This window comes from Rousettus aegyptiacus, unplaced genomic scaffold (assembly GCF_014176215.1).
Source record: "Rousettus aegyptiacus isolate mRouAeg1 unplaced genomic scaffold, mRouAeg1.p scaffold_m13_p_13, whole genome shotgun sequence".
Classification (NCBI taxonomy): Eukaryota; Metazoa; Chordata; class Mammalia; order Chiroptera; family Pteropodidae; genus Rousettus; species Rousettus aegyptiacus.
In genome coordinates, this window is record NW_023416288.1 from 23999853 (window position 1) to 24017023 (window position 17171).

The window sequence follows — 17171 nt, forward strand, 5'->3', positions numbered from 1 at the left end:
CCAGAGGGTCAAAATTATTAGTCAACAACTCTTCAACCCTTCTCAACCTGCAGATAGATAGAATTGAGAACAAGGAATCCAGAAACTGTAGGTGACTGTGAGTTCAGCATCTGTGGCCACTTACAGACTGAGGCTTCTGGTCATTAGCCATCTAAATATCACCTGGTACATAGGTAGGGCTGTTCAGAGTTGGGAAGTAACAATAAATGTTAGTGTTTCAATTGAAATTTGTTTTTGCTGACCTGAAAGCAAAAATGTCATCTAATGTTAAACTCTAAAACATTCTAGTGCCTTCTCTCGCAACCTCCACAAGTCTGTACTCGATATATAAGACTATGATAACTCTTTTCCATTTCCATAATTGATTCCACAATGGCAATCCACTTATTCTTATATAAAGTTCAAATACCTTAACCTTGTGCAGCCTACATAATAGAGATTGCAACCTGATTAAAAAGAAGCATTCCAAAGCCCTAACACTGAGTGAGATAGTTTAATGGGATGACACAGAAAGTGTCATGACATCCGTGTTTCTATTCTGGGAGGTTCATTTCCTCTCAGATCTGTTAAGAAATTAGTTGTACACCCAAAGATACAGGACTGTAGAGCTCAGCTGGGTTATAGAGCTCTCAGAACAAAGCGCAGACAAAGGGAGAACTACAGCACACGTTAAAAAAAGACGAAGATTCCTTACTAATAATATGAGCTGGCAAACTGGAATTCTACAACCTTCATAATTTCCTGTATGTATTTACACACAATTTATTATATATGGTTGATATACATAGCTCCCATTTATCTTTGTGTTTTAGCACCTAGAATAGTAGTCACAGATAGTAAGGGCTTAATAAATATTTGCTGAATGAGCAAACATATGTATTTCACATCTTCTCAAATGGATTATTAACATCTTCTATTTCTTCTAATGCATGTAGTAGCAAGCACATAGGTATTAAGCCTGTGCAGTGAAGATTAATAAAAAATAAAATATTGTTTGCTTACTAAAAATAATGAGCATGGAATAAATAAATAAATATTCCTGTTTATACTTGGAAATACCTATTTATGATAGAAATAGGAACAAAGATTACATATTCAGAAAACAATTATGTCACAATGGTACACACAGATTCAGAGGTTATATAATCTCTCACACAGCTACAACTTTTTAAATATATCTTAAGACATTCAAGATAAATTTCACAAAAGACATTGTTTCATGAAGGATTTAAAGGGCTGGCAAAGCTAAGATTTGTTAAGCTGGACATGGGATGGATGGCAGGCTGGAGCGGCACAGTGAGAGGAAATTTAAATGTAAAGGTAGTTTTCATATCTTTGGGGGTAATACTGCTTAAGGTCATCAAGGTAGAATAGATGCCTTTGCGATATCCCTTCTAGTTCTCAAGCCAATAAATATAGTGTGAAAAAAAAGAGAAGCAAACAGAATTTGAGCAGATGAATGTATTATTTGATCAAAAATATTGATTTTTTAAGAGTATAGTTACAAATAATTTATATATGTGTTTTCTCTTTTATATAAAAAAAGCCTTTTGTAAAATTTATGAAGATTTAAAAAAAGTTAAAAGCACACTGGTTTAAGGATTAAACTACTACTCTCTATCCAATAATGATCTTTATTGACATTGAAATTTCAGGATACATCTTGAGAGAGGGCTGAATAACACTTCAAATAACTCTTTTTGTTCTTCCTGGTATGCGAAGCTATTCTCTTCCATTTCCTTCAATACTACAGTGCAATTTTACCTCTTTAAAGTAATTTAAAAGGAGGGTGGCTTCCCATTTTTATAAATTCAAAACTCTTATAAACTTGAGACTTTACCTACAGAATTAAATTTAAAAGAACCACCTCATCCCTGAATTAATTTCCTGTTGCTATTATTATCTATCCTTGAACATTCAACCTTGTTTTGCATTTTTTAATTGTGTGCAGAAGTCACTGTAATTTCAATGAAACTTAGATTATTCCTATTTCATACCAAGTAATGAAAAAACTACCCGTATGTAATTGCTTTATTTTCCTTCTAACAAAAGGCTAGTTTTCTACACAACCATTGTGTCCTTATTCTCAGTTACAGCTGTCTACAGGCAAAACAGTAAAGGCTTCTCCAGGGCACACAAAGCATCTTGGCACTGTTGTCCAATAGCCACCCCCTCTCCCACATCCTAGGCTTTTTTTATTTCCTCAATTCACAATCATAGTTATTCTTTTTAAGTCTGAGTGGCTAAGTTTAGGGTTTCTGAAAGCTTTTTGTTACAGGAGACTCAATCAACATAAAGCTGCCAAATAGAACAGGCAGGGCTGATCTGCTCCTGGTGAGACGACCTGGGCTCAGCTAAACACAGCCCTGCCTCTCAGAAAGCTGCTTGCACACAGGACAGCAGATTTCTGAGTGAGCATTCTTGTACTCCTTGGTCACCACCACCCCAGGAGCTCCAGAGAAGAACAGTACCCTAGTGACACCATGCATTTTAGTTTAGAGCAGTTAAGTGCCTTCTCCAAAGAGACCATGGCAACTAAGGCCATTATAGCTCACATGCTTGTTACTCGTGATGAAAAACTAGCTGTCCCACCCTCCCAGCTCCTGCCCTGAGTGTATTTCATCATCACCTGGACCCACAGGACCATCTATCTACACACATACTGTGATCTTCAATTTCTCATTCTTTTCCATCCTCTAATCCCTCTGCCACTGAACCCATTGGATCTCATGGTTTCTCATCTTTTATTTCTTTTTAGAAATATTTCTTCACATTCTTTGCCAGTGGAAGCTGACTCTACCTAGCCATTTCCCAGTCTGTCCCCCTCTTTTTACCTTTAAAAATCTCCAACTCTTCTGAGATTCCTGTCATCAACTTTACCATCAGCTATGCACCTTGTAGCAATAATCTCCAAACACTTCATTAATTAATGACTTGAGAATGGTCTTTACTGTAATCCTTTCTCTTCCTACCCCTGTCAGCACTTTGGTGACTTTAGCATCTATATGATTATTGTACCCAAGGCACTGGGCCCTGAATTATTGTACTTCTTCACCTTCAACGACCTTTTCCTGCTCCTCACATCAATTACTAGCCCTTCTGTTCATCCTCTGATGTTATTATCATCGGTACCTCTGCACACTGTCATCTTTTAACACCTTACTTTCTGGTCACTTGTCCTAACCTTTCAGCTCAACTACTTAGTTCTCATCTTACTAAAATTCTCCAAACAATTAAAACTGCCAGTTCAATTTTCCTATCATTTTTTCAGTATCTATCGTCCTCTTAACGACCTCGCTCCTTTCCCAACATAACTTAGATGCCATACTCCATTATTAGAAACTCCTTTGAAAATGCCCTTGACTCCCTGTGCCTTTCTCCTTTTCTTGTTCTCTTGGAAAAGCCCCAACCTTAATCAAAAACAATAATTTTCCTACACTTTTTTCTGCACTCAGGTAACTGAACATGGCTGGAAAAATACTGACAACTGTGTTGAACAATCCCTTTTTAAAGACTAAATGGGCACTCCACATTGGCTAGAAACTCTACCACACATTATTAACTTGCCTGAGTATATACTCTTTGAAATGATGTCACATCTTTTTCTCTCTTCTCAATCCCGCTACACCTTTCTCTTGATTCTTCATATTCACTAAGACATTAGAATAATCATTAGATGCCATGTCTATCTCATACCATCAAAATGTAAGCCTCCTGAGAGCAGCCACATTGGTTTCTTTGTTTACTACTATATCCTTTATATTTAAAATTATGCCTGGCACATTATAGTTACTTGAAAAAAAAATCATAGAATAAAAAAATTAATGATTGTTTAAAATAATATATATATATTTAATTATACAATGAATCAGTTCACAACAATTATCAGTAAATTTGCCAGATGATCCTCAACAAATAATAGTTAAAAATTTATATATTAGTAAGTTTTTCTTCATCATCATCTAAATACTTTTCTCATTCTAATATATAATTAGACTTTTAAGAGACTGCTTTTAGAATGCCCAATTAAAACATTTACCAGATTCTGACTGCAATGCCTTTCCTATAGGAAATTATAATCACTATAGATGAGACAAATAAATAACATAACAATTGTATAATGATTCACAAAGCATAGAGCATTTTACCATATATTACCTCATTTGCACCACAGAATAGCTCATAGATATTATAACCAAGGGTTGTAGATTGGAGTACCTTGCCTAAGGTTACTTGGCTGCTAAGTGGCCAAGGCAGGTGTCCAAACCAGATTTGCTAAAGTCCACTCATTCCATTATATTGTGAAACCCACTACTCATTTCTATATTCAAAAACTGAAAATTGTGTCCCTCTAAGTATAAGTCTAATTCAGTCTTCCATAATGTTAGACAATAATATTACTTTGTTAGTAAGATTAATTCCATTAACCTTTTTAAAAAGTTAATGCCAACTCCTTTTGACCCAAAAGCTTTTTAGATGCCTTAAGAGACTTTTAAAATCAAAGTTTTCTACTGTTGTTCACTTTTTGGATTAATTTTATTTGATATTTCAACAGTACTTAAACTAAAAAAAAGCATTAAAAAGCAACTGTTTTGACTATATAAAATTATAATCACGCTGTAAAAAATCCATTATTAAATTAATAATCTCATATAATATCTTAAGGATATAAATAATTTTTGGCAACTTAAAATAGCTGTTAAAATAGAAGTTGATTCTTTATTGAATCTCCAGTCAGAGTCGAGAAGTATAAATAAAATAAAAGCATAAAAGGAATTCAAGAAAAACTATCTGTATTTGTTACAAGGGTAAAATAAAAAATAGGAGATAGTGACAATGTGACTGAAGAGAAAATTTGCTCATTTATTGCATAAGTCACTTGGAGGATGCTAATATCGTTCTCTGAAGCAATGACAAAGGACCGGATCCTTCAGCATAAAGAATTATTAAAGTATCTGCCATGATATTAAAGAGTCTATGTCTGTGAGTAATAAAAGGAAAAGAGAATCAAAATGAGAATGAATCCTCATCTTGTAAATGCCTCATGGCATGTTAAGTGTTGGTAGAGGTAGAATTTGACCATTTTTCTTTTTCCTTTATTCCCATCCTTGGAGTCACATAATTGAATCTGTGGTCCCATGGCTATATCTTGCCATTGGGCAAGCTGGCTGGAAGCTGTGAATACTGATAAGATCACTGTACACTCTCTTTTTGAAACACGTAAGGCCACTATACATTCTTTTATAAGTAATGATGAAGGAAACATTAATATAATAACTTCTAGAATCCTTTCACTTTGATACATATCATAAAGTTTTAAGTCAGTTTTGGCATAAAAATCATTGGTGTGGAACTCTAAAGCTATATTATTTTTTAAGAAGCAAACCAAAATTTTATGGCATTCATGCCAAACCAGGAATGCACAGCCCCATGTGGGAATTGCAAACATTGCTCAGCCAGAAGGACTTGGAGGCCCTGCTGAGTGTTTTCTAGATGACAAGGCTTTAGAATGCTGCAAATCATACCTTCTTTACATGAGGAAGGGCATGATGTCCAGTCACTATACGGGGTCACGATACAGTCCTTCCTACAAGGAAGCAGACAAGGCCTCACTGTTTCAGGCCGAAGGCTTTCAGGACACCTAGAAAAAGCAAAAGAAAATTACTAGGTCTCTATAGTAATCAGAAAACCAGGTAATTTATATGTTTAGGATTTTCTTTGCTAAAATTGCTAGTCACCGATCTGTATTAATTACTTCTAGGAGCCTTGCTTTGTATGAGAACTATACAATTAAACTAATTCTTCCGAACTGGACCTTAATAAAGCTTCTCAAAGTAAGATGTATAATTTTAATAAAAGAATTGTGTTATCTAGAACAAAATGTAATAATTGTATCCTATTCCCTCATAATAATCTTTCGATTAATAAATTTGTATTTTATAACATGCTTTTAAGAAATTTGTGGAAATTCAAATTACCTAATTCTACATCTTTGAATAACTAAATAGGGTTATTGCCAATTGTAAAGTTTCAGGTTATTCTGCACTTTATTTTAAAAAATATATATAGCATAAAGTAAATTTATAATGGAGTATATTCTATGCGCAGTACATGCTCAAAAAACAAAATTGTATTTAGAGCCATATATTTCATAATAAGTAATAAATTAATAAAAGTATATAGGTCATTATGATAAGCAATTTTTGCTTTATTCCTTGTTTCATTTAATGTCTCTATTTTTTTCTTCCATTATGTTCATAGTTTCAAATTACAGAATTTTAAATATTTTATATATTTTTATGTTATAATACTTTTGAAACAAAAAGATCAAATATAAATAAAACAAAAAGTCAATTAGTAATTTAAAGAAAAATAAAACACTGTGTTCTGGACATAAATTATGGTAAAACTAACTAAATTATTATTTTTAAAACACACTAAAATATATCATTTATTAGAAACACAAAAGAAAAATCACAATGAAACACAAAACACTGAAAGATCTTACATGATATAAGGTTTTCACTTCCTAAAAGATAATTTTAGGGAGCTGACATGTAAGTTTTAAAGATACTCTCTTGTTTATTGTATAGTTATATGATTTTTAAATTTCCCAATTCTTCTTAGCATCTTGACAGTCTGATTTTACTATTGCTAGTGGTCAACCATTGTCTAGGAGCATTAACATTGGAAGATGTATATCAGGACAACAAAATACAATAGCATAATCCATGTAACTAAAAGTAACTTAATGTTTTGATTCCTAGGAAATACTCTTTTGAGGTCATATAAATCTTTAATAAGCTGAGAGGCAGTGAAAAAATAAACCAAACAACCAGTAAAACCATTGTTAAAATAACTTGGCAAATTACTCCCCATGGGAGAAGCCAAATATTTTGTAAGTCAAGATGCATTATGTTTTAACAAGTAAGTTAATCAGGGTTTTAGAACTGAACTATGAGTGAAAAAAAAAATCATTAATTTCTTTCCCATAATTCTAGCACCTTGCTAATGCTTTACTTTTAATATATCTTTTATTACAATCATTTATTTACATGTTCTATCTCATACATTAATATTACGTTCTATTCAATTATACAGATATATACTTTCCTCTCTCACTTTATAACGCTAGGATTTATTCGGAATCTATTAAGTTCAATATTTCAAAAAGAAATAATCTACCTGGTTTACATTGAGAATAAATCTGTACTTTCCTAATTGCTATGAATACTCAAAGTCATGAATGACGTGTACATTTAGATGTGAATCATAGAAGTTAAATTATTGTTATAATTCAGATTATTAATCACTAGAATCATAATTTAACCTTCATTCTTAACCAGGAAAAATTATATGGCAAAACCTCACATATAATCCTGTTAATTCTTTTGAAACTATGAAATTATTGATTAGTAGTTATTATGTGAAGCACTCCTTTTCAATGAGGCAATTTTATAATTTTAACCACGGGAGAGCATTACTCAAATGCATGCTCTTCAAATTTTAGTCCTGAATAAATCAGTAGAATTTATAATGCTATCATTGACAACCTCCAAAATTTTGTTTTAGTTTAGAAATATCCACAGCAAGATACTTGGCTAACTATGGAGATCAAAATTACTAACAACAAAGCCACTAAATGAACAAACAAAGATAAATTATACAGCCTAGATTACATCCAATAAAATAAATTCAGACTTCCTTTGGCAAGGCAATTGGTTCAGTCAACATGCTTCTTGTCTCTTTTGTACTGTTTGTATTTAATGTTTGTGGTTTAAATCAGGGAATAGATTTCCCCCAAAATCTTATTCAAGGTCAAATTAAACAGATGTGATAGGAGTTGAAGTTTGTTACTCAGAGAATAGATAAGATCAATAACATTGATTTTACCATTTCACAGTAATCTATTTTATTAAGAAGAGCTTAAAACAAGTTTTCTATTTGCATTTCTGTTTCAAATACCTAGTACTGAAAAGCATTCATTGAATTAAACCTAGCATTTAGGCATAGGAAAATAACATTTTCTTTTGAATTCACAGTATTTGCTTACTTATTCAGAACTTTAAGGGCAAAATAAATCTATTTGATTTAACAAATATATCCATGTATCCAGGTCATTGAATAAAGGCTGCAAGGTCAAAGCACATTTTTAATGGATTATCGTGGTGGTCTGACATGGAGCTTCAGGATACCCCCCTTATTGAATGATTTAGTGACATTAATCCAGCAGGCTTTTTCACACACAAGCTTGTACACATGTACATCCATGGCTCAGCAAAATATTCTGTAGTTTGCACAAGTGAGGAAAATGTCAATAGCAACATCTGAAAGGCAATTTACTATAAAATAGGAACAGAATGAGTATACTTGTAGAAGCTCAGCACAGCAACACTCTGTCCTGTGCCACGACAGGTTGGTCAGGTTATAACCCTTTGCGGTAAATATTTCTACCTCTGTGCTTGTCCCAGCAAGACCCAGATTCCTCCAGGACTTGGGACTTCTGCTCCTGCTGTTATTGCTACTGAATTTTAATGCTCTGCACTTGCATTTCCTTTGTTAGAATCATTACAACTTTAGCATTATTCCTATTAAAATAATGGTTTGAGGCTACCTATTAAGCATGTAGAATAGCTTCCCAATTTATTCAAGTATTTTGCCATATGTTTTCTAATATGTTACCTAATTTCAAACTATATAAACAAAGTATGGGGCAAAATATCCCAAATGTCTGGAACCCTAGTCAGGTAAAAACAACTTATAATGGGATTCTTATTTATTCCCTGGGGTTTTTCGTACATCAGGTATATTATTATCATTTCCCTGAAACACTAAGAAATATCTCAAATTTTTAAGAGAAAGTAACAATTTCTAAGATTTATTGAGTACTTAACAATTACTACTACTTTTTTTTTTCATTAAATCCTTTCAACAAACTGAAAACTGGCCAGAATCAATTAAGTAGCCTGCTATGATCGCACATAATATTGAAGTAGTTGGCCAAGTATCTAGAAATTATGAGGCCATTTTTATACAATGCAAACGTGACTGGTTTTGATTCCAATGTTTCACATGGCTAAGACTTATTCTGTCTAAATCTCAAAAAAAAAAATTTTACCTCTTAAAGAAATATAGTTTTAGAGTTGCTTTATTAATTTCTCTGAGAATGATTAACCTATTTACGTCATGACTTGTTTTTGTTTATCTCTCTCACAAGGCATATATAATATGCCAATTCTCCAGTTCTTTGCCTTCCCTTCTAGCAAATTGTTTGCTGTGTTATTATTTGTAACCACGGTAAGAAACTGATGGTTTTTCTACCTATCATAACATTCATCCTATCCCAAAGCTCTCTCTTGAAAGTAAATAGCTTATTCACTTAACCATTAAAAGATGTAATAAGTTCGGCCTCAGTATTTTTGAGATTTGCTAGGGGAAATAAAAGGTGAGATCATAGAAGGCTACTGCCCAATTAAACTAGATTGGCAGCCTCCACAGCCTACGGGTAATATAGGAGGTCATGGATGACCTACACTGTTAGGACTTCATATACTGCCATTATTGATCAGCCGGGCCAACAGCAAACACTGCTTTCATTGTCTCACTAGCTTAATAAAAGCAGAAAGTGTGACTATAAAACTGAAAGTACGTATCGCATAGAAAGGTTTTTACAGAATTTATGGATCCCAGGCACAACACTCTGAAGCCTTGGTAACTTTATCAGTGGCTGATGTTCAAAACAAACAAATCTTACTCTTGAGAACAGGTATGACAAGCATCAAAATGTTCCATTTCATGAAGCAGGTGAAGCCTGGGCCCCCATGCATGGCTGGCCACAGGATTTACTGTTGACATTCTAAAAGCCCTTACTTTTTGGGTCCTACTTGGCCCACATTGACCCGTACGCAGATGACTTTCCTTGTCTGCATGCCAACAGAGCACGAGGCCTCCCCGTTCCAAGTTGTAGTTGTGTTGAAGGACGATACTGAGGTGTCCTCAATACATTGGCCCCAGGGACCAGTTTGCCAGTGGTACACAGTACAAGGATGCTCGTTACAGCTGCGCACCTCTTGCAAAGCACTTGTATTTGGACACTGTGCTCCACCTATAAAAATGCAGAAAGTTAACAATTAGATATGGTGCCAAGAGAAACCTTATTACTTGCTTTTCTTTTAAATTAACAATAACAATGATACTGGCCACTTACAAACACATAGCATGTGAGCAGCATATTGTGAGGAAGGCAAATTACATATTATTCTCACCTCATTTAGCGTGGTCTAGCTTAAAACTTAAACTACGGGGTGTCCATGAAATTTGCTTTTGAGGACTGTGGAGAACATCAAAGAGGCATGCCATTGTTCTCCAGAGCAGCTGTAAATGAGGTACAAATGAAGCCTGTGTGATTGCTGAACTGGAGAAACATGGACATTAAGACTGTGTATTTTCAAATATTATCTCCCTAATTGAAAGTCTTAATTACAGGTTTTAAATTGCTACTTATTTTAATTTATTAGGCTTTAGGGTGATTAGAAATAGGGATTTTGAAATCTACTGATGCTTTTTGATCTTCCATAGCATTCCCAGAAATGTCATATAGTAATGGTAATACTGTATTTCTTTAAATCTAAGATGTCAGGTATACCATCACTATACATAGCCCAAGGAAAGAGGAATGCCTGCAAATTAAACTACAATACAATGTTTTCTTATCAACTCTAATTTTTATTGTATGCTTATTAAAATAGATTTATATGACTTATTTACATGATTTTAAAGAAATATATCACTTTTTGCGTACATTAAAAGGGGAGGTATTCCTAAAACTTTTTTACTTTCAGAATACAAATCTATTGAATCACTTTTAACTCATATTCTTTAAAGTCTGTGTTCTTCTGCACAATATCATCTCTGTGGCATAAAAAATGTTGATGATATAGGATTTCTTAAAAAGAATGCTCTTATCTCTAGGATTTTCTCTCAGGATACTGGTACCCATCTCTAAGTTTCGATGATGTTGCAGTATTAATTGCACCAGAAGATGTCTATGAAAAGTCCAAGTGAGCAAATGGGGAAGGGTTTATTTTCCTTCCTCAAATGGTCCTTTGTCATTTTTGTTTGTTTGGGGTAGAAATATCACAGGATTGCTATTAGCACCAGGAATAACCACATAATTCACACACATTATCAATGACAACTATGCTATAACTGCTGCTTGGCCATGATGGGTTTAAAAATGCATCCAATGTGAGACGCTAAGTTATAGAGATGATAAAGGGTAAAACAGATGTGTCTTTTAATTGATAGAATATGGTATGGAGTTGTCACTATGAAATCCTTTTTATGTGTCAGCCCCACTTTAAGAACTTCGTAGGTGAGATCTCATTTTAAATCTGCTGCTGCCTTACAAGTTAAAAAATGATAAAGAAGATGAGTCCATGCAGCTTAAATGATGTGGCCACAGTAATAGCTAGGAGTTTATGGAGGTTTTTTTTTTTTTTTAAACACTATTCTATTTACAATGCCAATTACAAAACGATAAAGCTTTATAATGTTAAAAACAGAGGGCTGGAGGAAGTTATTGCTTACTTTATCAGTTTGGTCTATTCAAACTTATGTAGCCTCTGGATTTCATCTTGGGAACAGGAAATAACTGGTTGTTAATGTGGAATGGTGGGAACACCTTGAGGATTCACAATACACAGCGGTGATAGTAAACGGAGGAAATATTAAAAATAATAAGAGGTAGGTTTTAGATATTAGGAAGCAAGTTTCAAAAAGTTAAAAATATATAAGAAAAGGTGATTCAGCACCTAGTGACTCTAACATGAAAGGTGACCTCAAAAGTTTGAGATTTAGGTAAAAGTCATAAGCAAAAACACAAATCCACATCATGAGCTGATTTTCAGGTATCACTTCACTTATGATTAAGGACATTCCTCTATTCAGCAATTAAATCAGTAGGTAGTATATGTGAGAATTTAACTATGATTTAGAATCATTTACGCAGTGTCAAACATGAGATCAACATCAGAATAACCTGCATTAAACAGCATCTCATCAAAGTCCCCTGCTTCATGAAGGTGAAAGTATCTGTTACAGTTCACATCCTATCCTCCATCACAGCCCAGGGACCCTGGCAGCCTCTGAAAAGAAGTTTAGGATTTTAATAGAAACAAATCCTAAAATATACTAATTGGATTTGGGAAAAGTAAATGAGCACTCTTATTATCCATTCCCTGAGGCTCTAGATTTATCCAATCTTATCATTCAGACAAACATATGCTAATTATAGACATTTTATGTATACACTTTATATAATCATTTAAACCATACCTATATATATTTAATAGCAAAATTATTGATTTACCCCCAAAAAAGTTTCTTTATTTACTCCATTTTCACTGAGTATTCATATGCTGTTTAAACTGTGAGTTTAAAACTCTGAATTGTTTTTGACATTGGAATTAACTAGATGGCTTTGGAAAAAAAATGCTAGGATAAAAAGGTTTACAACATCAGCAATAATGTGTTGAGGAACTGCAAGATAGCTGTTAAGTTTACAGACAAAAGGCTATTTATTTTCTTGCACGAGTCCATATTAAAGCTACATCAGCAGTTTTGGGCTGATGTCAAGATACTTGTACAGATAAGCCCCAAAGTAGTCTTAATTATAACAACGATATGGCAATTTCGAAAGCATGACTTGGAGTAATCAGTCACTGCAGCATCGTCATGTTGTTTTGGGAATAATTTTATGGTAGAAAAATTGACAGATATAATATTGAATTTATTATTTATGGGAAGATCTAATTCCTGACATCTGGGAATATTTTCATAGTAGTGGAGAAATTATAAAATGTCACTCATGACAAAATTAGTGATAAGCAGTTTTAAAAAATTCTCATACATAAAAATATATGCTTCACACTAATGTGACTACTTAAGCTTTCTATCATTCTATTAAAGGGAAAGTCTTTACAATACTTTGATGGCATTCTGCCAAATAAAGTTCAATGCTGATATAAAAATATCAACTATTATGTGAAACTTTTCTCTTAGAAATGAAAAAGTGATTTTTTCTTTCTCCACACATCAAGTTCATAAAAGCTTTATTAGTGTACATTTGAATAGACCTATGATGTTTCTGGCTCAGGGATTGAAGTTCTTACAATTTAAATGGCAGATTGAAAAATAAAAAGAACCTGTTCAAAACATAATTGGATATGTACGTATTGAGTGCAACATGCAATGTTTATGTCTGATGAGTCAACGGATACCTAGAGGGACCAGAAATTGTTCTACTCTTAAGGATCTTATAATGCAATGGGGAAAAAGTAGTAGAGGGGAAAAGATAAACATACAAATGAATATAATTCTAGGTCGAATATAATAATTATGTTAAAAGAGGTGTTTAATATAATTGAGATTCAAAAGTGTCGGATGCCATTAGTTTTGTAGGACTGAAAAATGCCTCAGGTAGGAGAGTTCTTGAAGGCCTAGAAGGAAAGGAGAATTTTCTTTAAACAGAAGAACAAAATAAATAAAAGCAAAGGCAGGCAGGTATATATGACCTTGGGAATTAGTGATATTGATACAGTCATTTGGAGTGCAGAGTTCACATAGGGAAGTAACCCGCAAAGAGGATAACAAAGTAGACTGGGCTCATGTTAGGAAGAGACTATTAGTGTACCATGAATTACAGTTTTAAGATGCTTGTAACTTTGCCTGCTATTGTGGCTCAAACCCCTTGAGAGCAGACCACTGCTGAGTGAAAATCACATTGGCAGTGGCGTGGCTTCAGGAATCGAATTGGAAGAGCACATTAGCTACAGGGAACCTCAGGAGATTCTGCTGCAGCACTTCCTCCCATTCTCTCCCTGCCCTCCACCCCTTTTTCCTAGCAGTAAGAGATAGAAGGCTTCCCACTGTGAAATCTGCATAAATCCTGCTTGCTAGTCCTGTAGGGGCAGATTGAAGGAGAACTTTTTTTTTTAAAGTCAATAGTATGAGCTTGAGGAAGTGATAGAGTATTTACTTAGAAGTCAGAGTTATGTGTGTATATACAAATATAAATGGATCCTGGGCTCTTCAAATCCCTCTAGAAAATGTGCCTTTCCTTATTCTTAAGATTAAAATCGTTTAGCTATAAAAATTCAACAAATTAAGATTAGAAATATTCTTCTCTTCAATGGTTTATACTGAAAATAAAATTTTTGAAGTCTACTAATTATTTGAGAAAAAAATGGTATAATTTGATTTCAATTTGCCTCTATTTTCTACATGTACAAACAGGTGTAAAAAGCACACTAAAATTTGGCTGATAAAATTATAACATCAGGTCATTATGAACTTTACAAAAATAAACATTCTCTCATTTCTTGCTCTGCAAGAATAATTAACTATATAATGAGAATTAACAGAAGTTGTTATTACACTCAGTGGAAAACATTTTTAAAATTCTTTTTCCTTTTTTAAACCATTTTTGTTAAGAATTTGCAAAATAGGTTGAAAAATTAAAGGCTATAAATCTAACAACAGTTTTTAATTTTAATTAATATTCAAACTACTACTATTTATATTAAAAATATGCAAAACACATAAGTGTTAAAAGATTGCTTCCTTTTAGGACTTCTAACATAATTTTAAAGTAGCTTTTGGAACCCACCCTATAGTTTACACAGTACGAAAAAGACTTTTTACCCGAAGGTATCATACAATCTTAATAAGCAAATTACCAATTTTATTTAACCAGAAGTCAAAGTTTTGGAAGACACACACACACACACACACACACACACACACACAGATTTTATATTTTAATTTGAAAAGAAATACTTTTATTTTCTCCAGTATATTAACTATCTATCTCTAGTTGCTACCACTTGGTTTAGTTTCTAAATGGCATTTCAATAAGAAGCATTTTATGATAATTTTTGTGTATTGCTAATAATATGGTACACAATGTTACTCAACATTGTATGAAAAGCAAGTTGTTCTTATTCTATTATTATTTTATGTTCTACTTTTGAATCAATCTTAAATTATAGGAAAATTAAAAGTATATTATCAGTATTTTTTTCCCTTGGACCGTTTGGAAAGACGTGTTGAAATGATGCCCCATTACATAAATATTTTAGTATCTATTTTCTGTAATAAGGACATTTTCCTACACATAAGCACATTCAATATTCAAGATCAGTAAATCAGGAAATTAAGATTGATATTATTACCATCTAATCCTCAAATCCATTGAGATTTGCCACTGTCCCAAAATTCTTTTTATAGCAAAGGATCTAGTTCAGAATCAAGTGTTACATTTAGATGTCATGTTTTGTTAGCCTCCTTTGATCTGGAATAGTTCCTCAGTCTTTTCTTAAATTCCATAATTGAGACAATTTGAAGATCGAAAGTCAGTTATTTTATAGGATGTCTTTCAATTAGTGTTTTTCAAATGTTTCCTCATGATTACATTCTACAATATGCATTTTTGGCAGGAATATCACAAAAGTGATGTCATGTTCTCATTGTATCACACCAGGAACTCATGATTTTTATTTGCTCTATTATTGACAATGTAAACTTTGATCACGGGATTAAGGTGATGTCTGGTCAGACTTCCCCATTAGGAAAATACTTAAAACTATAAATATAATTCTCTTTATCAGATATTCAATTAATATATTTTAATATCCAGTATGGATCCATGGTTTCATATTTTATCTAATGGGTTATAATCTCATTACCATTATTTTGGTCTTAAAATTGTTTCCATATGTGGTCAGTGGGAGACCCTTCAAGCTAGCTTCTGTGACCTTTTGACATGCTCTCCTCTTTCTTCCTTATTGGCACAAGATCTTTCAGGTACATCTTGTACTTTTCCTATTCTAGCCCTGGAATCAGCCAATTATCCAAAGAGCCCTGGTACCTTATTTTTGGAGAATGGTATTAGAACCAAGATCTTAGCACTGTATGTACTTATTGCTATTGGGGTGTCTTGCTGCTCCCAGGTCCTTCCGGCTAATATATAATACATATCATACTTACATTTACATTTTTTCATTATGTATCTTTACAAATTGAACAATGAATTCACATAAGTAACTTTCAATTACAGCATAATACGATACGGTTTATTCTTAACATATTTGTAGCTTCCTTCTTCAGCAATAAGAAACCTGACTCCTTTCTATGATTTTTAATACATGTACTTATTTGGTCGAACATCCCTCCCCCTGCCCACCCCCCGTTCTCACAATTTCTCACTGCTATCATCTCCACTGCTGTACCCACAGGCTATCTTCATCACTCTGCCCATGTTCTGACACCCTGAATCAGGCCATCCCACATAGAAACCCGTCTCAACCCCTGCTTGGCTTCAACACTCCATACTGGGCTGGCTGCCTCCATGCTGGGATTCCCTCTACACCCTGCCTGTGCCCTGACATCCTCTCTTGGCTTGCTGCTTCTAACCCTCTTACGTAATCCTTGAACCTCACTGCTTAATCTACTCAGGGTTTACTGAACTGGGCTCTGAAAAGCCACTCTGGACCACTGAGACCCCCTATCCACTGGCACAGTTGCCTGGCTTTGCCTAATGGCTTTTTAAGATAAGATTGTTTAAGAAAGGAGAGAAAAAAACCTAGAAAGGAAGGGAAAAGAAAAAAGGGGAAAGGAAAAGAGAGTAGTATGAAGAAGAAGAAGTGCTATTCTATTATTCTACTATTTGTTTAACAAGAACAAAAAAATATAAGTCATAACATTTTAACAGTGGAGATGCCTGTTTTATCTACTGAATTGGGGCCATATGGAATAGTCCTTAATCATACATCTACAGACATAGATATAGCTATAACTACAGATATAGGTACAAATATAGACACACACAGACATACATATACACACAAACATGCAATAAGAAGACCAGGGGTAAGATCAGTAATCAGTACTCCTTTCTTTCTAGCACACAGTAGAATTATATTAACCCAACCCTCTGCCCTGCTTGAAGTTAGGCTCAATTTAAAGTCATGACTGTATAACTTTCTTTGACAATGAAATGTCAGTGGAAATTATATAAATTGCTTCTGGATGGAAGAACTCAATGCTGATCCTTTTAAATCAGCAGACAGACTCTCTAATTATCATCTTCCACTGGCACGGGGATTATGAAG

The 17171-nt window shown here is 33.7% G+C and overlaps 1 protein-coding gene across 4 annotated transcripts in view; it reads right to left on the reverse strand.

The window, feature by feature from the left end:
- THSD7A (thrombospondin type 1 domain containing 7A) overlaps positions 1-17171 on the reverse strand; it is a 603286-nt gene that overhangs the window by 69033 nt on the left and 517082 nt on the right. For all 4 annotated transcript variants that reach the window (XM_016160722.2, XM_016160721.2, XM_016160720.2 and 1 more), the window contains 2 exons: positions 9871-10105; positions 5526-5641 (listed from right to left, as the gene is read on the reverse strand). In XM_016160722.2, the coding sequence (XP_016016208.2) occupies positions 5526-5641; positions 9871-10105 (351 nt within the window). The remainder of the gene's footprint in view (positions 1-5525; positions 5642-9870; positions 10106-17171) is intronic.